The sequence below is a fragment of the Aotus nancymaae genome, unplaced genomic scaffold (genome assembly GCF_030222135.1).
Source record: "Aotus nancymaae isolate 86718 unplaced genomic scaffold, 86718_ANA_hifiasm-v0.15.2.pri h1tg000075l, whole genome shotgun sequence".
Classification (NCBI taxonomy): domain Eukaryota; kingdom Metazoa; phylum Chordata; class Mammalia; order Primates; family Aotidae; genus Aotus; species Aotus nancymaae.
Window position 1 is genome coordinate 1,153,967 of NW_026988490.1, and position 25,584 is coordinate 1,179,550.

General features: G+C 35.6%; 1 protein-coding gene across 5 annotated transcripts in view; it reads right to left on the reverse strand.

The window, feature by feature from the left end:
- The window catches only part of UBE3A (ubiquitin protein ligase E3A), a 92,971-nt gene that overhangs the window by 59,988 nt on the left and 7,399 nt on the right, over nucleotides 1-25,584 (reverse strand). Inside the window, exons 1-3 of one of the 5 annotated variants that reach the window (XM_012460371.2) lie at nucleotides 7,936-8,029; nucleotides 3,785-3,848; nucleotides 1,234-1,353 (exon numbers count right to left, since the gene is read on the reverse strand). The exons of 1 other annotated variant lie outside the window; for it this stretch is intronic. In XM_012460371.2, the coding sequence (XP_012315794.1) occupies nucleotides 1,234-1,253 (20 nt within the window). In that variant the 5' untranslated portion in view covers nucleotides 1,254-1,353; nucleotides 3,785-3,848; nucleotides 7,936-8,029. Of the gene's footprint in view, nucleotides 1-762; nucleotides 828-1,233; nucleotides 1,354-3,784; nucleotides 3,888-7,935; nucleotides 8,030-25,584 lie in introns of those variants that run through there. 3 more of the 5 variants (XM_012460375.3, XM_012460370.3, XM_064367817.1) reach the window with 3 other exon arrangements.

Genomic DNA, 25,584 nt, shown 5'->3' on the forward strand with positions numbered 1-25,584 from the left:
ATATCAGTATATTTCTAGAATATTCTAAATAAGTTACCAGAAAAGTCCCGAGATTAGAATTCAAACTCTCAAAACTATGAAATATGCCAGGTGTGGTGGTTCACACGTGTGTAATCCCAGCACTTTGGGAGGCCAAGGTGAAAGCACCACTTGAGCTCAGGAGTTTGAGGACAGCCTGGCCAACATGATGAAACCCCGTCTCTTAGCCGGGGGTGGTGGTGTGTGCCTTTAGTCTCAGCTACTTGGGAGGCTGAGGTGGGAGGGCCACTTGAGCCCAGGAGGTCAAAGCTGCAGTGAGCTGTGATCGTGCGACTGCACTCCAGCCTGGGCAACAGAGTGAGACCTTGTCTCAGAAACAAACAAACATAAACTATGAAATATACACCACCTAGCAATACTCCCCAAACTTGATTTTGGCTCCTAAAGAGTCTACTTAATTCTTTTACTGCCAAGTTGCTGGAAGTAAAAATCCTCTATGTGCTTTTAAATGCAGAACATATAACCAAATTCAAAACATATAACCGAAGGGACATTTTTGTATTAAACTATTGACTTAGGTTATCGTAATGTATGTCAGAATAACAAGTCAGAAAAGGAATTTTAAAACTGAAACAATAACCAAGTAACATTAGATAATAAAAAAATAAATCTTAGAAGAGTCTTAATTTTAGGTCTTGATTTGGACTGCAGAAAATATGATCACAAAACGCCCACTAATCTGAATACTGCAGCATGAGCTAGCAAATTCAAATGGTGGCTCACTTCCAATAACACTGGTGCAGCTTCTCCATTCTGCAAGCCACTCCTTTTACCTCCACTGTAACTCTCTAGGAGAGAAAAGTATACTAGTTTTATTAATGTTATAAAAACTTCTAGAGAAATGTTTAGTTAAAACATTCACCAAATAAAAGGCATACTATTTAAAATGCATATTAAGAAATTTTTCATGTTTTCTGTAATGTTTCTAATGAAGTTTATTTAAAACTATGAGGTTTTCTGAGAAATACTTTCCTGTTTATCCATACAGATAGGTATTTGATAGTGGCTACTGATATTTTTAATAATAAAAAAAAGCACTGAAATATTTTAAGGAGATTAAATGAAGTAGGTCAACTCTCAGGCCCACAATTCTTAGCAGTGTTCCTGCCAACTATACATTGTCTTCATTTTTACAGTATGTATTTCAATTTACACTGACAGCCTTTTAAAGGCTGTAAAATAATTCAAAATTACCTTTTACAAGCTGTGGCCATTCGGTGACATCAGGGTGATCACAGCTTTGAGTCACTGATTAAAAACAGGTTTTCACACCAGTCTAGCTGCTACCTTGATCTGAGCGTAGGCTTAATAACTCTAATAAATTAAACAAACCTTTGGTTAGAACACTTTAACATATAAATCCAATTCATTGTTCAAAAAATAATCTTCAAAGCTTCAAATTAGGTGTCAATGCAAAATTCATCAGAAGAGTAATTATTGAAAAGTTTTTAAGGATTATTTGCCAGCATTTTGTTTTTCTTAAATGATCTCCTCATTTGAGAAACCTTGTACTTTTATGTAATGTTATATTTTATGAAGCATTTTGGTCAATAGTACCATGAATCTTATAACAACTTTGGCTTTACCTAATCAAGACAGATAATAGAGTAAAAAAACATACCAACAAAAACTTAAGCAGCCTCCGAGCGATTAACTGACTTGCCCAAGATTTTGGAACTTGTGTTGAAGGAATGACAAAAACCCAAATATACTGACTTCCGATCAAGGGATCAATATTTTGTTTTGTTTTGTTTTGGCTTAGTTTTGCTATACTGGCATTCAAGATTTAAGTATATATAAATGAGTAAACATGTAAAACATAGATTGCAATCTTTCAAATATGGCCAACAGTTTAAATGGGGACAAATTTAGTGAAAAGATTCTTAAGCTGATAGAGAAATCAGTCACCAAGTAGGCAAATGCTTAAAATGGAGTAGTTATATACATACACATAAACACACACACATACATAAACACACCAAAGTCTAGTCCTACTAATTCTATTATTTACATAGAGTCATTTAACATCAGCCAAAACCCCTTAAGTACTGCATGAAAATATGTTCTACTCTTTCTTGGCCATAAATATACTAAGACTTAATTTCATGAAAGAGTATGGCAAAAGATGAAAGCTTATCCTCCTCCCTCAACCAAGTATCTTTTTAACCCCTTACATGGCCTTAGCTGAACTTTTCTGACTGTCACAGTTAAAATTTAGCAGACCTCTTTACTCACACCGTAGTTCTGCCAAAGATACCATACCTCTGAAATATGCCAGTATCAAACGATCATTTTGTGTAACTAGTTCTTTCCTCTCATGATTCCCCTATCCAGGCCAAATCTGAGGCGTACTATGAAAAGATGAGGAAATTGTGAGGAAGAAAAGACTTCACAGCTAACATCCTCAAAGCAGCACAGACGAGCATACAAGGTGGCTACCAGTGTGGATTCAGAACCTGATATAAAACAGCAACGTATCTGCGAACACCAATGGATAAAACATGAATGTTTGAGCCCATACCTATGCAGTTATGAATGTAGGGCTTCAAAATCCAGATTAGGTAAGGATTGGCCTGAATATATAAAAATAATAGTAGGGGATTCCAATAAATGGGATTCATAGTATCTGTGAGAAATAATGCAATCTCCCAGATATTCTTATCATAACTATACGTCTCCTAATAAGAACCTAGACATGGCTAAGGTTATATGGGAAACACCACCACCCCTAAAATAAACAATGTGGTCATGATACAGCTTCCCCTTGGGTTCTCATGAGACTAATGGTATGTGGAATTAGAAGACTGAAACAAGTCTAACTTCCCATCTTGTACACACAAAAAATAATAAAGTTAAAATACCTTTTAATTGACTGATCTCAATGTAATTTAAGCGCTATATGTATTTGGAAAACTACTGAGTCAAGTCCTCTCTTCCAGTCCCCTCTTTTATGAGGTCTGATGCTCAAAAGGCTCGAAAGTCAGGCTGGATTTCTGTCTCTGGTCATTTACGAGCTGAGAAATCTTGGGCAAGTTATTTAACCTCTCCGAGTCTCGGTTTCCTTATAGGTAGAACTAGGAGACTAGTACTTATTACAGAGCTGTCATGGATGAACAAGCTAACATCTAAAATATCTCAGAACAGTGCCTGACATATAATATGCTCACAAATGGCCAGGCATGGTGGCTCAAACTTGTAATCTCAGCACTTTGGGAAGCAAAGGTGGGTGGATCACTTGAAGCCAAAAGTTTGAGACCAGCCTGGCCAACATGGTGAAACCCCATCCCTACTAAAAATACAAAAATTAGTCAGGTGTGGTGGCGCATGCCTATAATCCCAGCTACCCAGGAGGCCAAGGCATGAGAACTGTTTGAACCCAGAAGATGGAAGTTGTACTGAGCCAAGAAGGTGCCACTGCATTCCAGCCTGGGCAACAGAGCAAGACTCTGTCGCAAAAAAAAAAAAAAAAAAAAAAAAAAAATTAATATTCATAGTCCAACATCCAAACCTGCCCTCTCAATCTTTTAATGCACATTATTTTACATCTCACAGCACACTAATCTCTTCTAAATTTTTTCAGCACCCTATGTGAGTCCCACATACAGTCTTGGAAGAGCAGTTGGTGAGCACCTGACACAATGCTTTAAAAATGGCAGGTGCCCAAATTTGCTGAACACATCTGTCATTATTGTGACATTAAGATATACATGCAATATGAATGCCAAAAAGTAAAACGAAAACATACCATATTTCGCCAAACTTCTGTGGAGCTGGTGAATTCTAAAATCGGGCTCTTACAGATTTTTAACCTAAAATATAAAACACCTCACTCAATTCTTTTTACATAAACAACTGAATAAACTTTCCAAAAAAAAGGTACTAAAGTTCATCATAAAAGCAAATTTATTTTCTATAATAATAATGAACATCGAAAAACTTATCAAGAAACAATTACCCTATTGCTGTTGCCAGGATGAGGGAAGCATAGTTAGGCGGGCCCTGTGGCCTGAGTGCTTTCAGCAAGCAAAGATGTCTTTCCCATATTCATCCACAAAGCTTAGTGCCTTCTGTTTCTTTATCCTCCCTCCAACGGGGCTAAACATATTTGAAAACTATTTGACTATATCCCCCAATCCCTTCAAATATCTATATCGATTTTGTTTTTAATTAAATTCTATATGCTAAGCATCAGCTGTGTTAGATACAAATCTGGGCAGCTATCCACTACTTTCTATTGCAGCAGTCTTGGGCAAACCCTTTGACCCTGAGTCTTCAGCGTCAAGTTGTTGTAGTAGAGAAAATGCATTAAAAAGTTACAGCATAATGCCTTCCTGGCACAAAACAGAACTTCAATATTACTACAATAATTATAATTTATTAAATCAACCACTTAACATATATCAAAACTTAATTCTTAAAAAAAACAAATCCTGAAGCTTAAAGCAAGCTCCTAAATTATCACTCTAAATTCTTAACTGTTTATATACAATCAGAACATTCCTCAATGGAACAGAAATAAAGTCCTTTAATGTACTGCATTACATATTAAAAAGCCAAATCTCAAAGATAAGAAACCTATCCAGTGTCCCAGAGGTTGATGGTAGACAATGAATACACTGCATATAAGCATTTTTAAATGAAATTAAACAACTTTTAAGGTTTTAGAGACTGAGTTTCAAACTTCAGCCTGTAATAGAATTACCTGGGGAAATCTAAAAATGCAACTACATGGGCTTTACCCGCAAAGATTCTCATTCAGTGCATGAGGTGGGGGTTCATTATTTTTTTTAAAATTTTTTTCAGACCCACCCAAGAATACAGAAATGAATTTGCTTTTTTTTGAGATGGAGTTTCGCTCTTGTTACCCAGGCTGGAGTGCAATGGCGCGATCTTGGCTCACCGCAACCTCCACCTCCTGGGTTCAGGCAATTCTCCTGCCTCAGCCTCCTGAGTAGCTGGGATTACAGGCACACGCCACCGTGCCCAGCTAATTTTTTGTATTTTTAGTAGAGACGGGGTTTCACCATGTTGACCAGGAAGGTCTCGATCTCTTGACCTCGTGATCCACCCGCCTTGGCCTCCCAAAGTGCTGGGATTATAGGCATGAGATGAATCTGCATTTTAACATACACTTCACATGACATACAGATTCCATTATAAGAAGTCCTGCCTTCCAAATTATAAATTAGGAACACATAATCATAGAGGAAATATACCAAATCTATAAAATACAGGATAACAAAAACTGTAAGCACTACAAATATTATGCACACTCACTTGCCAATTTAACCTTAAGAACCCTAATACCAGACACAGTTCTCTTATCTCTTCAACAGAAAGCTCAGTCTAATAATCTTATAAATAAGTATAATCTAGTAAGAAATGCGTAAGTCAGTCTACGTCTCTCTGCCTAAAATTTTCATTTTATTCATTTCTATTTTATTCTTAAGACAGTTCATGTCAACAACTAATCATCTCTCCTTGACACACACATGTAATACATACATTATTATAAATGTGACTGGCACGTCCATCTCTCCTTCACCTCCTTCTAAACCTATTTCAAAACTTAATTTCATAAACTGTTTTTTTCTATCACTTTTTATTATAACATCTAACACGTCTGTTCTTTGCACCATGTTTATGGTGTCTTATATTTATGGATAATGCTACTTATTAAAACTGTCTAAGTTTTGTCCATTTACACATTTCACAACCAAAGAAGGACTACTCCAACAATTTTCCAAGGTCTTCCTGCCTTTAGGCTCTCCTCATTCCAGTCCATTCTGCAGTTAAGACTTAAAAAGTTTTAAATACTGCTTTCAAATAATACTTGCAACATAATTTCCTCAACTCCATTAGTTCCTCAGAGTATCATTTCTTTATCCTCCTTTACTGCAAAAAAAACCGTGAAAACCACTAGCTCAGCTGCTATTTTCTACCTACTGAAATTTTTCCTACAAAAGATTCCATCATTTCTGTATATTCCCAATGCTGTAGCCCCTTAATCCTACTTAATTTTTGTAGCTGTTAAGACTGCTAAGGACTCCCCATCTCCTCCAGCTTCCCTAATGTTGTATCCACTCATTTTCTTCCATCTCTCTAAAGGCAACAAGGTCTTCTGCTAGTTCATCTTCCTACCTCTCATACGCGGCCTATCTCCAAGTTTCTGTCAAAAGCCACTTTTCTTAACCTAAACCAAATCTCTGTGCAATGCCATCCACTCCCATAGCACCTCTATACTTATAAACCCCTTACTCTGTATCTTTAAGCTCTTACCTCTAGCATGGTATGCCTGCAACTACCAATTGCCAATCGTACACATCCATTTGGATGTCTCATTAGCATCTACATTAAGCATATCTAAAATCAAACTCAGTTATTTTCCCAAAAAACTCACTCTGCCTAATCTCACTGTCCTAGTTATGAACTGAAAAATTTGGTGCCATTCATTACTTTCCCTCCCATGTAGGGTGATATTCCTTCAGCCTTCAATTTCTTCATAATCATTAATTTGAAACTTGTCTACTAGATTTTGAGTGCCTACTAGGCGGATGAAGATGCAGTGGTAGAAAAACTAGACATAATTTCTTGTCTTCATGTGGTTAGAGAAATGGGCACAAATAAAAAGCACAATTGATTATGCAATTACAATGCACAGTTAAGTGTCTCGATGGAGAAATACAGGGGTGGTAAATGTGTATTATGATAAAAAGTCCTGACTTAGTCTGAAGAAAAGGAAAGCCATTCTTTATGAGGGACAAACAAGATTTTTAAGACACACTAAGAAAAATCCTGTGAGGTAATGGTAGCACTGTCAGTCCAGCTGGTGAAATTAGAAAATTCTCAGTCATATTCTAAAGAACCTCTCTTTCCCAGTATATCAAATTGTTTACCAATTGCTACCAATTCATCCTCAGAAATTCCCCTACGTTTCTTCATTCCCACACTATTCCCTAGTCTTTTTTGATGGCTTTTAGTTACTTCCAGAATAAAGCCAAATCTCCCAATCATGTCAGAGACTATGCAATCTGGTCAAAACCTGCCAGTGCAGCCTCTTCTTCCAGACTAGACCAAACTTCAAGAGAATATGTGTATCATTTGCTTTTATACTTCCAGTGCTTGAAAATGTTTATAGAATAAGCATCTTACAAAGGAGAACATTTTTCTCTTGGGGGACTTGCTTTCAGTCCTTTAGTACATGCAAAATTAAAATTCAAACCCAAATTTGTTTGATTCTAAAGACCATGCTCATTACCTTGTACCTCCCTTCTAATTTATATTCAAATCTTATAAATTTCCCTATAAATATCTCTTACTTCTTTTTTCCCCAAACTTACCAACACTTTCCCACTACAGTGCTCCATTATTTCATCTGGTTTCCTTTTGCCTTTATCCTTGAGTTTACTGCTAGAATTATCTTCCTGAAAACTCAAAGTTGGACATATTATTCTATATTCGAAAGCTTTAACGCTTTCTCATGTCAGTGGAATAAATTCCTAACTCCTTCACATTTTCCTTGAGGTCCTTGCCTCATGGCCTTGACCCCAGCCATCCAAGCACTGCTATCCACTATATGACATCATCATCAGGTACCAGATCTAGTCTCATCACTAGACTACTGGCTATTATATAATGGATATCTGTGTTTCCGACTTCAATGCATTTGTTTCTGAGGAGACTTCACTCAGAAATGGTCCTCTGTTCACTACTAACGTCTATCCCCCCATCCACCTATCATGCCATGTTAAAAACTAGCCTCATTCTAAAGACCGTATCTCACAGGGTTATCTAACCTCTTGTATATAACCACCATCTCCTTCAGGTCTTATTAATATATTCTTAATACCATAAAATATTTATTAATTTCTACCTTATACTTATGTTATGCCTTACATTACAGCTATCTGTATACATTTGTCAGTGCCTCTAGTTGTAAGCTGATTGATAGTAGGGATCATCTCTTCCATATTTTAATTTTCATAATAATGGTGACGACGTTTTCTTGATACCATACCCCTCTACAAAAAAAAAAAAAAAAAAAAAAGGGAATCAAGACCCATGGTCTGACAAAAGATCTTGAGCTAGTTCCAAATGTGACTCATAGATGAACAAAGATATCATTTCTTCCTAAATTAACACAAATATAAGTAAATGCCAATTTAAGAAACATTTTATTTCAAAGACTAAATACATAACTAAAAAAAGTTTCTAATAATGTCCCTTTCTCTACCAGATATTAAAACATAATATATTAACTTAAATGGTATAATTAAAATCAGCACAACACCTTCGAAAACTGACAGTATACACTAAAATATATACATACCCTATGACTTAAAAATTTCACTAAGTATACATCAAACAGAAATAAGCACATATATTCACAAGACGACAATCACTGAAATGTTGAAAGCAGCAGCAATATTCTTAACAGTCCCAAACCAAAAATGATTAAATGTCCATCGACAGATTAAACTGTAGTATATTCTTAAAATGGAATACTATAAAATGACTATCATAAACAATCAGTTATTACAACCAACAATCTGGATAAATCTCACAAATACATTAAAGGAAAGCAGACACAACTGAATGTGCTTGATTCTAGTGAGATAAAAGATGAAAACAGGCAAATCTAATCTATGCTATGAGAAGTCAGGACAGTGGTTACACATGGAAGGGGTAGTAACAGAGCACTAGGGGCTACATATAAGCTGCTGATGTTTCTTGATCTGAATGCTAGCTAAACATATGTACTCAGTGTGTGAAAGTGCAACAAACTATACACTTATAAGTGCACTCTTCTGAATGTATATTTAAAAGATTCTCCTTAAAAAAATAAAAATAAATAAAAACTTGATATGGTAATTAGCATTAAACAGGTAAGCACAACAGAAAGTTAAGTCCAGAGAAATTTCCAAAAATCCGACAGTTGCTTCTTCTCAAACAAGAATTTTCAGACCTTGGATAATGGGCAGCACAAGACTATAATCCATGAAAGGACAAAAACAAAGGAGGTGAGCCATCCACTGCTTGGATGTCTATCTGGAGGTAATTTCCAACCTGCAGTCAACGGAGCGGAAACCCAATGAGAAAATGGCAGTTTCACTGAGGTGAGAAGCAAGAGATCACAGCTGAGGAAGCTGAAGTGGGTAAAATTTGTAAGACAAATGCCAGACAAGAGGGGTGCTTGTCTGACGGGGCAGAGAAAAGGCTTCAGAAATCTTCTATTTGGGAGTCTAATGGCAATGGGAGTCTAATGCTATGTACTAACTGTACATAAGTAAAGTAAGTGACTCCATGAAGCTAGGGAAAGAGAAGCAATGAGCTGCAATATTCCCAGTACTTAAAAGATCTGGAAAACTGCTAAATTCCCTGTAACCTGAGTGAAGAGAACACGGTGACACTGGGAGCATTTAATAAAGACTCGGAAGGATCATGCCTTAGGTAAGAGCTACTACCATTAAAGCAAAGCCTTCTCTAGACAAACTCCACTGAAACCCTGAAGTTAAATAAAACTTACCAGCAAATTATTTAGCTGGCTTCAAAACAAAACACTCTAAAAGGAAACAAAATCTAGTCACTCAACAACAAAATATTACAATGTCCAGCAACCAATTTTTAAAAATCATTAAATGTTAAAAAAAAAAAAAAAAAAAAAAAAACAAACAGGAAAAAACAACCCACAACCAAGAGAAAAATCAACAAACAAATTCAGAAGTGAAAAAATTCATGGAATCAATAAGTAAAATTTTCAAATAGCTACTACAAATGTGCTCAAGAATTCAAAAAAAAAAATACATGAATAAAGATGAAAATGAATCAAATGGAACTTCTAGAAATACAAAGCAAAATATCTGAAATTATTTAACACGGCTGGAGAAAAAACAATAAAATAGAAGACAAAACCACCTGAAGCACAGAGAAATAAAAAGACCAAAAAATAACAAATACGATGTTAATGACCTGTGGAAAATACCAAATGGTCTAACATATGTGTAACTGGAGTCCCAGAAAAAGAGGAAATGGTGTAAGAGTACAGGTGATTAAAAAAATATATATAGAAGAAATAATGACAACAATCTTCCAAAGTTAAGGAAAACCATAACATAAATGTACAAATTCAAAAGGGCAAAAAAAAACCAAAAAACAAAAAACCTCAACAGCTCTCAGCATGGTAATCATCAAAAATGAAAAGTGATGAAAAAATCTTAAAAGTAGTCAGGGAAAAAAGACTTAGTATAAGGAGGAAAAGATAAGTAGTGTTATGCATCATTAGCATTAGCAACAGGAATACATTCTGAGAAACGTTATCATTAGGCGGCATCATTAGGTGATTCTGTCATTGTGCAAACATCATAGAATGCACTTACACAAATCTAGACGGTATAGCTTACTACAGACCTAGGGTATATGGTATAGCCTAGGTGCTCCTAGGTTATAAACCTGTATTGTATTGAATTCTGTAGACAACTGTAACGCAGTATAAGTATATATCTAAACCTAGAAAAGGTACAGTGAAAATACAGTGGTATAATCTTAAGTGACTACTGTAATCTGTGATCTCTTGTTGAATGAAATGTCATTATGTGGCACATGACTGTATAGCCAGACTTCTAATCAAAACAAATGCTGAAAGAAAAAACAAACAATTTAAGAGAAAAGAAACATATACGTCCATATGGAGACTTTTTTCACACAAATGTTCACTGTACCTTTATTTATAATAGCAAGGAACTGAAAACAGCCCAGGTGTCCCTTAATAGATGAAGTCACAAACCACTGAAACATGCAACAATATGGATGAATCTCAAAAACATTATGCTGAGTAAAAAGAAAGCTTTTTACAACACGTGAGTATTATATTACTCTACTTACATGAAGTTCTAAGAAAGCTAAACTAAGATGAAACTGGGGGTGGTGTGGGGGGGAGGAATAACTAGGAAAAGGTATATGTTCTATACCCTGATAGGAATTTCTGGCAAAGGTGTATACATTTGTCACAGCTCATGAAATGGTATATGTGGTCAACTGTATCTTACAAAGACAGTCACAACAGAAACCATTCCACATGCTCTTCTTAACAATGTAACATTGTCATTTTTTCCATCAGGTGGTGGAGTCTATGGCCCTTCTCCTTGAATCTTGAGTGAAATCTGTGACTCTTTCAATCCAAAGCCTACAGTAATACCACAACGATCTACAGAGGACTGGTTCCAGGACTCCCATGGATACCAAAATCCAAGGATGCTTCGAATCCCTTACATAAAATGGCATAGTATTTGCATATAACCTACATGCATCTTCAAATATGTTAAACCATCTCTAGCCTACTTAATAGTACCAAATACAATGCAAATGCTACATAAACAGTTGTTATAATGTATTGCCAAAGACAAGCTCTCCTTGCCAATCCCTGACCAAATGAGAGATTCATAAGCAAAATAAATCGCTGCTAATATATAAGGCACTAAAAGTTTGGGGCAATTTATTTCACAACAATAAATAACTGGAATAGCACAGTAAATACTAGCTAAAAATACTAAACTACTAAGTTTTAGTTAATATACATGCTGAAGTTAAGGGCGTGGTATACTAACATCTGCAACTGACTTTGAAAAGCATAAAAAAAGACACTAGAAGAAGAGAAGATGGATAGATGGAAAAGATAGAAGACAAAAACAAATACAACAAAATCTTAATTGTGAAATTACATTCTACAATTATTTTAAAGTCTGTGTGGTTTGAAAAATTTTACTATAAAATGTTGAGTGAAATAAAGACATTTCCATACAAATAAAAGCTAAAAGATTTTGCAGCCTGTAGACCCACACTTCAGAAATGTTTAAGAAATTTTTTCAAGTAGAAGGAAAATAACACCAGCAAGAAACTTGAATCTCCACAAAGGAAAAGAAATGAAAATGGTAAATATGAGGGTAAATATAAAGGAATGTTATTGTTAAAAAGTTTCTTTGTAAGACAACTGGCCTTTGAAATAGTTTCAAACTCTACTGTGAAATCTGTAACACATATAGAAATAAAATAAATGTAAGATTACAATACCAAAAACAGTAAGAGTAAATGGATGTATACTATGCTAAAGTTCTTATACATTAAGAGGAATAATATTTTCAAAGGTAGACTGAGGTAAGTTAAAGGTGTATATTATAAATCCTAGAACTACCACTGGGAAGAAAAACAGAGGGACAAGCTAAAAAAATGGAGACAATATTCCAAAAAAAAAAAATGTTCATTAACTAAAAAGAAAGCAGAAAAGGAGGAAAAGATTAGACAAATAGAAAACAGTTTCTTAAACCCAACTCTATTGCCAACTGCAATAAATGTAAATAGACAATCAAATTAAAAACCAAAGATCGTAAAAATCAGTCTGAAAACAAGATGCAACTATATGCTATCTAAAAGAAAGACATTAAATGATCAATAAGTTGAAAATAAAGACAGCAAAAAGATATAATATGCAAAAATTAATCATAAAAAAGGAGTGGATACACTAATATCAAAATAGACTTTAGATAAGGAACATTACCAGAGATAAACAGAGACATTTCATAATGATAAAGGCATCAATTAATCAAGGATACCTAACAGTCCTAAATGTGAACACACCTAATGACACAACTTCACAGATTTTGCTTCAAAGCATATGAAGCAAAAATAGAACAGAAGGAAAATAAACTCAAAATTATAGTTGAAGATTTCAACATTCCTCTCTTGGTAATTAATAAGTGGACAGAAAATCAGTAAAGATGCAGAAGAAATACATTTATCTATCTGACAAAGAACATACATTCTGAAAAGAATGTGCAAAATACTGAACAAACACACAAAAGAAAACTTTTCAATGGTAGTCATGAAGAAAATGTAATTAAAATCATAATGACTTTTCACACCCATTAGAATAGCAATTATTTTAAATAAAAAAAAAAAACTACCAAGTGTTAGCAAAGATGTGGAGAAACTGGAACCCTTATTCACTGCCAATGAGAATGTAAAATGGTGCAGTCACTGTGGAAAACAGCATGGCAGTCTCTAAAAAAAAAATTAAACATACAATTACCATATGACTCAGCAACTCCACTCCTAAGTACATAACCAAAAGAATTAAAAGCAAGGACTCAAACAGATATTTATACACCAATGTTCATAGCAGCATCATTCACATAGTTAAAAGGTTCAAACAGCCCAAATGTCACTGACAAATAAATAAAACAAAAAGTGATATATGTACACAATGAAATATTATTCAACCTTAAAGAATCAAATTTGGATACATGCTACAACATGAATGAACTTAGAGGACGGATATGGTTTGAATTTTTGTCTTGCCCAAATTTCATGTTAAAATATAATCTCCAGTGTTGGAGGTGGGGCCTGGTGGGAGGTCACTGGGTCATGGGAACAATCCCTCATAGCCTGGTGCTGTCCTTGGGATAGAGAGTGAGTTCTCATGAGATATGGTTGTTTAAAAAGGGTGTGCCACTTTCTCACCCTCTCTCTTGCTCCTGCTCTCACCATATGACATGCCTGCTCCCCCTCTGCCTTCCACCATGAGTAAACTCACCATGAGAGCACCCCAGAAGCTGAGCAGATGGTGGTGCCATGCTTGTACAGCCTGCAGCCCCAGGAGCCAAACAAACTTCTTTTTAAATTACCCAGTCTTAGATATTCATTTAAGGCAACACAAGAATGGCCTAACACAGGACATTATTATTATTAAATGAAATGTGCCAGACACAAAAGGACAAAAATCATGTGATTCCACTTATGTGAAGTACCTGGAAGAGTCAAATTCATATAGAAAGTAGCAGTGATTACCAGCAGACGGGGAGAGTAGGCAATGAAGAGTTACTGTTTAATGCGTAGAGTTTCAGGCAGAGGATAAAAAAGTTTCAGAGAACGGATAGTGGTGATGGTTGCACAATAATGAATAATGTGAATGTACTTTATGTCACTGAACTATACACTTAAAAATGGTTAAAATGGTAAATCTGATGTTATGTGTATTTTTACACAATTAAAAAAAATCACTGCAATGGAATACCACTACACACCTCTCAGAATGTCTGCAATTAAAGACTGAGAACATCAAATGCTGATATTTGGAGAACTGGAACTCTCATACACTGCTGATGAGAATGTAAAGTAGTATAATCATTTGGAAAGTAATTTGGCAGTTCCTTATACATTTAAACATAAATTCACCATGTGACCCAATAATTCCAATTTAAGGTACTTACCCTAGAAAAATGAAAACATGTTCACACAAAGACATGCATACAAAACAGTACCTTTACTCACAACAGCCTAAAACTGAAAACAATATAAATGTTCACCAGAAAATGAATAAACAAACTGTGGTATACCCATATTGTATTTAAAAAACAAATCCATGACAAACACAAATTGGATGAATCTCAAAAACATGCTAAGTGAAATAAACCAGACACCAACGAGTATATGTTACCTGAGCAATTCTAGAGTAGGCAAAACTAATAAATAGATTAGTGGTTGCCTGGGGCAAAGAGAGAGAAATGACTGCTGACAGAAAGGAACTTTTTGCAGGTAATTCAATTGTTCTAAAGCTTGATTGTAGTAGCAGTGATAGAGTATATATTTGTCAAAATCAATAAAATAGTACAGTTAAAATGGGTGCATTTCATTGTATATCAATTATACCTCAATAAACTTGATTTTTTTTCAAAGTTTGTTTAAACTTAATATAGGAAAAGCTGGCATTTTAAGTGGAGAAAGGATGCCTTAAGTGGTCAAGACACTACTCAAGTGCAAGAAAATAAAAGGTAGATACAATTCCCATACCATATGACAAATGTAATCCAGATCTAAACCATATCATACCATATCAAAAAATATGCTGATTGTTCAGATCTAACTTTATAAGTTAAAGTCTATAAAGTAAAATCATAAAAGTATCAGAAGAAAACATAAAAGACTGGCCAGGTATAGTAGCTCATGCCTGTAATCCCAGCACTTCGGGAGGCTGATGTGGAAGGATAGCTTGAGGTCAGAAGTTCGAGACCAGTCTGGGCAACACAGACACCTTCTCCACAAAAACAACAAACAAACAAAAACCCAAGTAGCTGTGGTGGCACATGCCTGTAATCTTAGCTACTTGGGAAGCTGAGGCAGGATGATCACATGAGCCCAGGAGTTTGAGGTTGTAGGGAGCTAAAACTGCTCCAGCCTAGGTGACAGAGCGAGATCCTATCTCTAAAATCTTTTTGTAATATTTATATCATCTTTGTTAGCATGCTGAAACCCAGAAGCCATAAAAGATGGATAGATTTGCTTACATAAAAACTTCAAATTTTCATATGACTAGATACTATAAAATTAAAGGTAAATAATGAGATAATATTTGCAAATTATAATAAAGAAATAATATATAAAGAATGCTTACAAATTTAAAAAACAAAGAACACAATAGAAATGGACCAAAAAAACCAGGCAATTGCACAGGCTGTTTATAAAAATTTAAGCAGATTTTATATATACATAAAACAAGGTAAATGAGCAGTCCCTAACATTGATTTAAGAAATGAAACTTGCTAAAATTATTTTTTAAAAGGTAATTGGCAGAATCTATCAAATTTTTAGATTGACACAGTCTAATGGCCTGAAATCTTATTTGTAGAAATCTACCTTACAGAAAAAATAACAAGTATCATCATTTGCAAAAGCAAAAATTGAAAACAACCTAATTTCCACAATATGCAAAGAGTTTCATAATATATCATGAACTCTCAGAGCTAATTCCTAGTTCAGTTCTAAAGACTGAGAGAACACATCAAATTTATAGTATTCTATTTCAAGTTTCTTAAGGACAATTGTTCATTAAGGCCTAATTTATTATATTTTAAAACATGTTTTTCCTTCCTATCTCTTTTCTGTTGTTCCTCTTCCTCCCCTTCCTCCAAGCTTATATGGTAAAATTACCTGTAGTCAAGTGGACATGTGAAATGATGCACAGATTTAATGTAGTAATTTAAGAGAATTATCCAACTCCATTCTCTCAGTTACTCTGGTCAAAAAACTTGGGCATCATTTTTTACTCCTCCCTTTATTTCCCACTTTCATCTGGTCTACCACCAAATCCTATTGACTCTATTTCAACATATATCAAGAATTCAACCACTTCTCACCACCCTCATTATGACCTCTCTGTCTATTTCAGTCATCTCTTAATCTGTACTACTAGTCTACCAACTGGTCTGCTGATTCTGCCTGTCTCCTCTTTTTCAGTCTGTGGTCAACACAGCAGCCAGAGTGATCTTGCTAAACATATACTTTTTCACTACTCTGCTCAAAGACCTCCATAGCTTCCCATCTCATTTAATAGTAAAAATAAAATACTTAATATGATCAAAGTATCTGTACCCTCTATTATCTCTCTGCTTCTTTATTTCCCATCATTTACTTTTCTAAAGCTACACTGGCCACACCTCAAGTTCTTCAAACACATCAGGCACTCTCGCTTTAGGGTTTTCCTATTCACTACACTCTCTGCCTGAAATGTTCTTCCCCCAAATATCCACATAGCTAGCTCTCTCATTTCCTTCAGGTCTTCATTCAAAATACCATTTCAGTGACATAATTTCAGTGACATTTTCTCTAGCCACCCTATCTAAAATTTCCCATCATCCTTTTCACCTACAAACAATGCTTTCCCACTTCCCTTATTTTTTCTCCTTAGCACTATGTAACATATATTTACCTATCTTTATGATCTCTCTTTTTAGTATCTAAGTGCCATGAAGGCAAAGGATTGAATGGATTTTATACACTGCTGTCTCCACCAGCATCTAGAAAAAAATGTCCACTAAATAGAAGGTGTTCAAGAAACATTTACTAAGTGAATGAGATGGATGTGCATGTAGCCAACCATTTGAAAGCTTTCTGTAACATACAGTTAAGAGAAAAAAATAAGTTACATGAAATACAAATTTAGTATACAAAAATCTATGCACAAGGAATTAACCTGAAGTGAAATTTTAAAAAATTCAATTTGCAATACCACCAAAAAATAAAATTCTTAGAAATACATTTTTAAAAGTAATAAAAGAAGTATAAGACCTGTATACTGAGAACTACAAAACATGAAAGAAATTAAAGAAAACCTTAATAAATGGAAAGACATGCCATGCTCATGAATAGGAGAGTATTAAGGTAGCAATACTTCCCAAATAGATCTACAGATTCAACACAAATCCTATCAAAATCCCAGCTGCATTTTTTACAAGCTAACACTATAATTCTATGGAAATTCGAGAAACCCAGCGACCCAAAACAATCTTGAAAAAGAGCAAGTTAGAATATCTGCACTTCCTGATTTTAAGACTTACTACAAAGCTACAGTAATCAAGAAAGTGTTACCAAACAAAAACAGACATACATGTCAGTGGACTATAACTCAGACAAGAACACAGGTATAAATCTTATCTTGGATTAGGCAATGGTTTCTTAGATACCACCGACAAAAGAATGAGCAACAAAAGAAAAAACAAATGGACTTCACCAAAATTAAAAAGTGTGCTTCAAAGGAAAATGAAAAGACAATCCATGAAACAGGGGAAAATATTGAAAATCATCTATCTGATAAAAGACCTGTACACAGAATGTATTTCAAAAACTCTTTACAAGCCAACAATAAAAAAATTAAAAATGACAAAAGACTTTGGATCCAAAGATGGCCAATCAGCGTATGAAATGATGTTAATCACCGTAAGTTGTCAAGGAAATGGCCACCAAAGCCACAAAGATCCTTCACACATAAAAGAATGGCTAAAATAAAAAGGACAGGTGTGTTAAAGAGAAGTAGAGAAATCAGAACCCTCATATGCTACTGGTGCAATTTGCAAAATTAGTGCAGCCACTTTGGAAAAGAGTTTGGCAATTCCTCAACATGTTAAACAGAGTTACCCTAGGTACCCAGCAGTTTCATTCCTAGATATACACCCAAGAGAACTGAATATATATGTTCACATAAAAGCTAGTATATAAATTTTTTTTACAACGGTATTCATGTCACAACATTAACATACCTTGAAAATACCACGCTAAGTAAAAGAACCCACACGCAACAGGACACATACTGTATGATTCCCACTTACGTGAAATGTCCAGAATAAATTCATAGAGACAAAGCAGGTTAGTGGTTGCCAGAGGGAAGAGAAGAATGAGGAATGGCTGCTAATAGGTTAGAATTTCTTTTGGGGATAATGAAAATGTTTTAAAATTAGATGGCTACACAGCTGTGACTATACTAAAAACTTTAAATGTGTGAATTTTATAGTATGTGAATTATCTCAATAAAGTTATTAATAATTTTGAAAGTTAGAGAATATGTTTGTTATGAGCACCACCCCCACCCAAAAGTAAAAAAGCAGTATGTGTATCAGTACTTTTACATCTATCTTACATTTTATATTTGATTGGTAATTTTCTTCCAGGCATTTTTCCCCCTACATTTAAACATGTTTAACAATTGTTAAGTTTTAGAATTGGTTATGAAGGGAAGAGAAACCTTTCATTTCTTCTTATAATTTAAAAATACCTTTTTATTTTTCTTTATTTCCTCATCCTCAAAAACAGATTCCACACACCAATATTTGAAAGATGATGGGGTGACTAAATACAAATTCAAGAGGCTCTCTTCTGGAAATGTAAAAATGTTAGAATTTCTAGGAACTTTTCATGATTTATGGGACTAACCTAATATTTAAAACTGAGCCCATGCTGGTAAATCTAGGCTATACAGTCATACATACATACAGAACTCTGGTATCACAACACATCCACTGTGAACTGGAAGAGTACTGTAATCTCCTTCTAATGCGCACCATGGCTCTCCTGGGTTCTTTGAACACTTTATAAAAATAAGGTATGCTTATTTCTACTTTACCTACCAACTGTAGAAGGCAGACTCATGATGTGCCAATATTAAAATGTTATTCCCCATTAAAATACATTTACTTAAGTGTTTTATTTCATGACTTACCAGCAATGGAAGAATCTCATCTGAGAGGAGTTCTCAACTGTCATCTGTGAAAATCTTTTAGAAATACCGAATCATCAGAATTACTTTAATTTCCTGACTTTTAATCATAAAGCATTCATTCTGGTCAACAATTCTACAATCTAAAAACAGAGGCATCTGTACCATATAGTCCTGATGATTTATTATTCTGAAATTTTCCTGTGTTATTTTTACACTATAATTGAGTTCAAACTTTTACAATGTCTAACCTAAAATTAAACATACAATTATGCCAATTTATGCCTGCTATATATGCACACACAAAAGACTTATAATGCAATACTAAAAGAACTAAAGGTAGGTGCGTTTTTCCTTGAAGGAATCATAACTACATATTTTCAAGTTTAATCTGTTACATTTATCTGCCTATCAAATAAATGTAGCACTTAAACTCAGAAAACAAAACCTGATTTAGTCACAAAAAACTTCTAATATAACTTCAAAATGCTTTCCCAAAAATGTACCCCATCTAATTCTAAGTGAACTAGACCACACTTGATAAATGATAGAAAACTGTTTTAAAAACCGTATGTACTTAACATAAATAGTAATCATATGAGAACATTTAGTCTACTATTAATGTCTTACAAAATACTTCAGTGTAGCCTAGTTATACATTTTCTTTCTTTCTTTTTTTTTTTTTAAGGGATAGGGTCTCACTCTTGTCACCGAGGCTGGAATGCAGTGGCATGATAATAGCTCATTGCAGCCTGGAACTCCAGGGTTCAAGCAATCCTCCCACCTCAGCCTCCCAAGCCGGGCTATTTTTATTTTTCATAGGGATGAGGTCTCACTTTGTTGCCCAGGCTGGTCTCCAATTCACGTCTTCAAGTAATTCTCCCACCTCTACCATACATTTTCTTTTGAGCAGTTATCATCAACCGTAGTAACATTTCTAATTGGGGAAAAAAAGAACGAATCCTTATCAATCAGTATACGAACACTTATTCATTCAGCACTTATGAACGTGGGCATGAAAAAAGAATGTGTGCATGAAAAGAATGACAGATGATAAACATTTATTGTTCTCACAGAACCATCAAATACAGGATGGTTTATAAAACAAATAAATTATCTATTTTAAGTTTAGATAAATACGATTCAGAATTCAGTAACAGTATAATACAAAGAAGCCCCAAACCGATGAGTTTAAAAAGAAAGACTCTCAAGAAGGCTTCCCTGAGTAATATTTAGGTTGAGCCCTAAAAGACAGAAGGAAGATGGATAACTCAAGAAACTAAAGGCAACCTATATGGTAAGACGGTACTGATCAAAGGGAATGTACAGGAAGGTAAGGCTGAGAAAGTAGACAGAATCCTACCAAAGAAATATTTTAATAGAAAGGACTGTTCTATTTTAATTAACTGTTATTTGTTCACAATAATACAAAGGAATTAGAAACTATTAAAACAAACCACAGTGGGCAACATAGCAAGACCCATCTCTACCAAAAAACAGCAACAATAACAACAACAAAACCCCCACAAAACTTAGCAGGGCCTGGAGGTGCCTGCCTGCAGTCCCAGCTACGTGGGAGGCTGAGGCAAGACGACTGCTTGAGCCCAGGAGGTTCAAGGCTGCAGTGACCCATGATCATGGCACTGCACCCCAGCCTGGGTGACAGAGGGAGACCCTGTCTCCTGAAAACAAACAAAAAAACAAGGTGGGGGAGAGTAGGGAGAATTCAATAATTGAGATGAATAGATTTTAAAATGTAGTTTATATACACAATGGAATACTACTTAGCTATTAAAAAAATAAAATCCTGTAATTTGCAGCAACATGGATGGAATGGGAAACCATTATGTTAACTGAAATAAGCCAAACATAGAAAGACAAATATCACATGTTCTCACTCATACAAGGGCCAAAAAAAGTAGATCTCAAGAAGATAGAGTAGACTGGTGGTTACTAGCAGCCAGAAGTGGGGAGTGAGAAGACAAAGGCAGAAGAATATAAATGTATTTATTACTGCTAAACTGTACACTTGAAAATGATAAAGACGGTAAATTACATATGTATATTTAACCTACAGAAAAAAATTTTTATGATGCAATACTTAACACTGGAACAACTAGCTTTTCATATTTAAAAAAAGAAAATCCTACCTCCCTTCAGATGGACCTAAATACAAATAACAAAGAGTAACAAAAAAATCCTCGACTATTAGCAGACAACATAAAGAGGATTTCTTAAAATAAAAAGCACAAATCATAAAGAAAAAGATGTGATTTTTATGTCAAAAATTAAGACTCATACAAGAGAATACTACAATGGGTAGAATTTTATATTTTATTCTTATTCTGGTAACTTTCCTTGGCTGCACTACAAACTAAGAAGGCTGGATGAGGTATCTTCATGGTCCTTTTCAACATAAATGTTCTATGAGAATGTGTCTTTCCTTTAAAAACATTTATTTATTAATTTTTAAAGTGTACTTTGGGCTCTGGGGTACATTTGTACCTCCTGCATCCTGCAGGATTGCTGCATAGGTACATACATGCCATGGTGGTTTGCTGTCTCCATCCACCCCCCCCACCGTCATCCACCCCCCCCCACCGTCACCTACATCAGGCATTTCTCTCAGTGTTATCCCTCCCCATCCTCCCTCCTCCCCGCGTCGCGGCTGTCCCCATTTATTTTTGAGACATTTAAAACATAAAGAAAACAATAAAATTCCTATCTTCTTACCCACCATTCAGAATAAGCAACTCTAAATTAAAATGAGATAGCATTTCACATGCCTCAAATTAGCAAATATTTTAAAATCTGACAATTTCAAGTATGGGTGAGGAGGCTAAAAACAGAAATGCCCATATAATGCTGATAAAGTATACGCTGGCGTATCCATTTAAGAAAAGAATTTGTCAGTATCTAGTCACCAGCAACTTCACTTCTTGTTTTTCCCCAAGAGAAACACCTGCAGATAGACACGTGTAAAAATTATCACTGCAACATTATTTATAATAGCAAAAAAATCCTCAAAATATCCATCAATAGTGGGAAACATTTTATATATGCATATAATGAAGCGCAATACAGCAGCGAAACTGAATAAACTACATCTACATGCATCAACATACATATCTCTAAAACTTGATACTGAATTTTAAAAAAAATCAAGCTAATGAAAGATAGTGCTATACTATCTGTAAATACTTAATACAAAAACCACGTATTGCTTATAGATACATGTACACATATATAATAAAAGTATAAAACAAGGACATGAAATATACTTAAGAATCTTAAGACGGTTGTTACTCTGGGTAAAGAGAAGGGTAACAGGACTTGAACTGTTGGGGTTGTTAAAAGTGAGTATGTAACACTACATCCTTTCCCCCAAGGGAGAATTCAATCATTAGGAACTGAATGATATAGAACTCAAATGGACATAATTTATATTTATGGATGGTGGATAAATGGGCATTTGCTATGTTGTTTTCTGGATGTTTAAAATATTTTATAATTAAAATATATATACTTTTTTAAAAACAGAAGACATTAACATATAATATCCAAGCTGATAATTACCTTGGAAGATGATCTAATATAAACCTCCCTACTTCATTTAGAAAAGATATCAGAATAAAAATATAATACAGGCTGGATGCAGTGGCTCATGCCTATAATCCCAGCACTTTGGGAGGCCAAGGCAGGAGGATCGCTTGAGCCCAGGAGTCAAGATATAGTAATACAATGAAACTTCATCTCTACCAAAAAAAAAAAAAATTTTTTTTTTTTTTTTAAGGAATGTAATAGGCTTGGTGAGATGGCTCACACCTGTAATCCCAGTACTTTCAGAGGCCCAGGAAGGCAAATCACCTGAGTTTAGGAATTCGAAACCTGTAGGGCTAAAGGCCCCACAGGGTCGTGGGGTGTCCCTTATGCTGTGCTGAGGCACAGGATCTGAGAAATAAAGAGACAGGACACAGAAGTACAAGGAAAACACAGCTGGGCTCGGGAGCCATGCCACCTATAAGTGGAGACAGGCAAGGCCCGAATGTTCAGAAGCGTTTATTGGGTATAGGTTAGGGGGCAGGGTAGAGTGAATGAAGTCATCTTTAAGGATAGTGAGCAATAAAACAAGGGGTCCACCCCCATTAGGTCACCTAGGCTAGGAGGTGGACACTGCGCAGCAAGGGGTCCACCTCCATGAGGTCATCGAGGCAAGGAGGTGGGCCGTGCGCAGTGAAGAGGGTGCAGTGTGCAGTGAAGAGGGTGCAGTGTGCAATACATCTATCTATGGGCATGCAACTCCTAACAAGATCTATAGGAGGATGCTTAAGTCACACAGCAGTGACAGAGCTGTGAGGGCCTACCGCCACCTGCTGGCAGTTTCCGATGAATTCTATAGGAGGATGCTTTCTGAGCTAGCACCAAGAGCTGATAAAGTTCAGTCATCAAGTGCGATTATTCAGAGGGGTCTTGAGCCCTTGGATGCTCAAGGGATTGCTGGTCTGAGGGTAGCCTTCCACAAGAACTGGAGCAAGGTCCTACAACTTCTTTATCAGGAGGAGTGGCTCTTGCCCCAAGCTGACCATACAGCAGGTATCTTTACAATACTGAATGCTGCCGCCTGGGCCATGGATTCTTGTCCTGATATAACTGTTTTTCCCTTAAATCATCATCTGCACTGTGTCTGCTCCAGACATTCCTCCGATTATAAGCTGATTATTCCTTAATTCATGCTCTGTACCATGTCTACTCTAGGCATTCCTCCGATTATGAACTAAGATACAGTTATAAATATATATATATGGAAAGAACTGAGTGGTAAGATATTCTTCATGCATTCATTCTATGAACTATTATGATTATATATAGAGGATTATATAAAGGGAAATAACTGAATAGTAACACAATAAACTGAGATATTCTTCAGGCACTAATTGTGCCAGGATTCTGCTTAGCTCTCCTTCCTCGGTACCTATGGGGGGTTACCCACAGAAACCAGCCTGAACAACATGGTGGAACCCTGTATCTACTAAAAATACAAAAATCAGCTCGGCGTAATGGTACATGCCTGTAGTCCCAGCTACTAGAAAGGCTGAGGCAGAATCGCTTGAACCTGGGAGGCAGAGGTTGCAGTGAGCCGAGATCGCACTACTGCACTCCAGCCTGTGCAATAGCGTGAGACTCCATCTCGGCGGCGGAGGGGAGAATATAAATACTATTGTAATAGGGCAATTTTGGACAGATACTACATTATCTAAAACAGCACTTCAGGGGATTAGATCTTGACCATTTAAGAGAGAGTAGCCCCAATTTCTCAAAATCTGGCATTGACTAGCAATACGGACAATGTGTGCACTGCCCGTACCCCCTTCCCTCCCAGAAATGCCATGTCAAATTTAGCACAGGCATAGGCAGTAAAACTGACCCCTAGTTCTGTCTATCTCTATTTAAAAATACTTTAAGTTCTGAAGCGTAGAGGACTGTCTCCACAGCAGTTATCTAAAAGTAGGCCTGAAAGAACTAAAAAGTAGTTCATTCATCCTGCAGTTACAAAGCCTAAAACTGTACATGAAAAAACAAAACAAGTAAGAAAATAAACTGAAAGGAAACAGCTACTGTTCTCTCATAATCTTCAATGCAGGAGTTAAGAAATTATTTAATATCAGTTGAGATACGTGACCCACCTATTCTCCATCTATTTTTAAATTCACTCCCCCACCTTTCATTTAGCCTAAAAGAGGGAATAAGAATGGGAAGGTGGGTAGGACTTACCCCATACTGAGTTAAGACCACAAGATCTTTTCATTTTTACAATATTTGAAACATAGTACACTGAGCAATAATTAAATTTAAAGAAATATACATGATTTGAAACACAGAAATCTTGCTTTATATGTATAAAAGACTAAAAGTAGCTCAGTTCTGCTAATACACTACACTTAAATGTTCTTCAATACTATAGTCAGCTTTTCAGAAACATTCCCATTCTGTGAAACAGAATGTATTCCTACCTTAAGTTACCAAACTTTATCCATTTAACTTTGTATTCTCCCTCTCTGTTCTTTAAACATGTTCAACATGTTACAGAGATGGCAAAATGTGTTAAGAAAGTGAATGAGAATGAAGCAGCTTAATTAGGAAAACTTTTCATTTCTTAGAAACTGAATTTGGATGATCTTAAACAGCGTATTTTCTTTCTTTCTTTTTTTTTTTTCCTGAGACAGAGTCTCACTCTGTTGCCCAGGATGGAGTAAAATGGTGTGATCTCGGCTCACTGCAACCTCCGCCTCCCAGGTTCAAGCAATTCTCATGCCTCAGCCTCCCATGTAGCTGGGATTACAGATGCCCACCACCACGCCTCGCTAATTTTTGTACTTTTAGTAGAGACAGGGTTTCACCATGTTGGCCAGGCTGCTCTCAAACTCCCGACCTAGGTGATCCATGCACCTCGGCCTCCCAAAGTGCTGGGATTACAGGCATGAGCCAAGCGCCCAGCCTAAACAGCATGT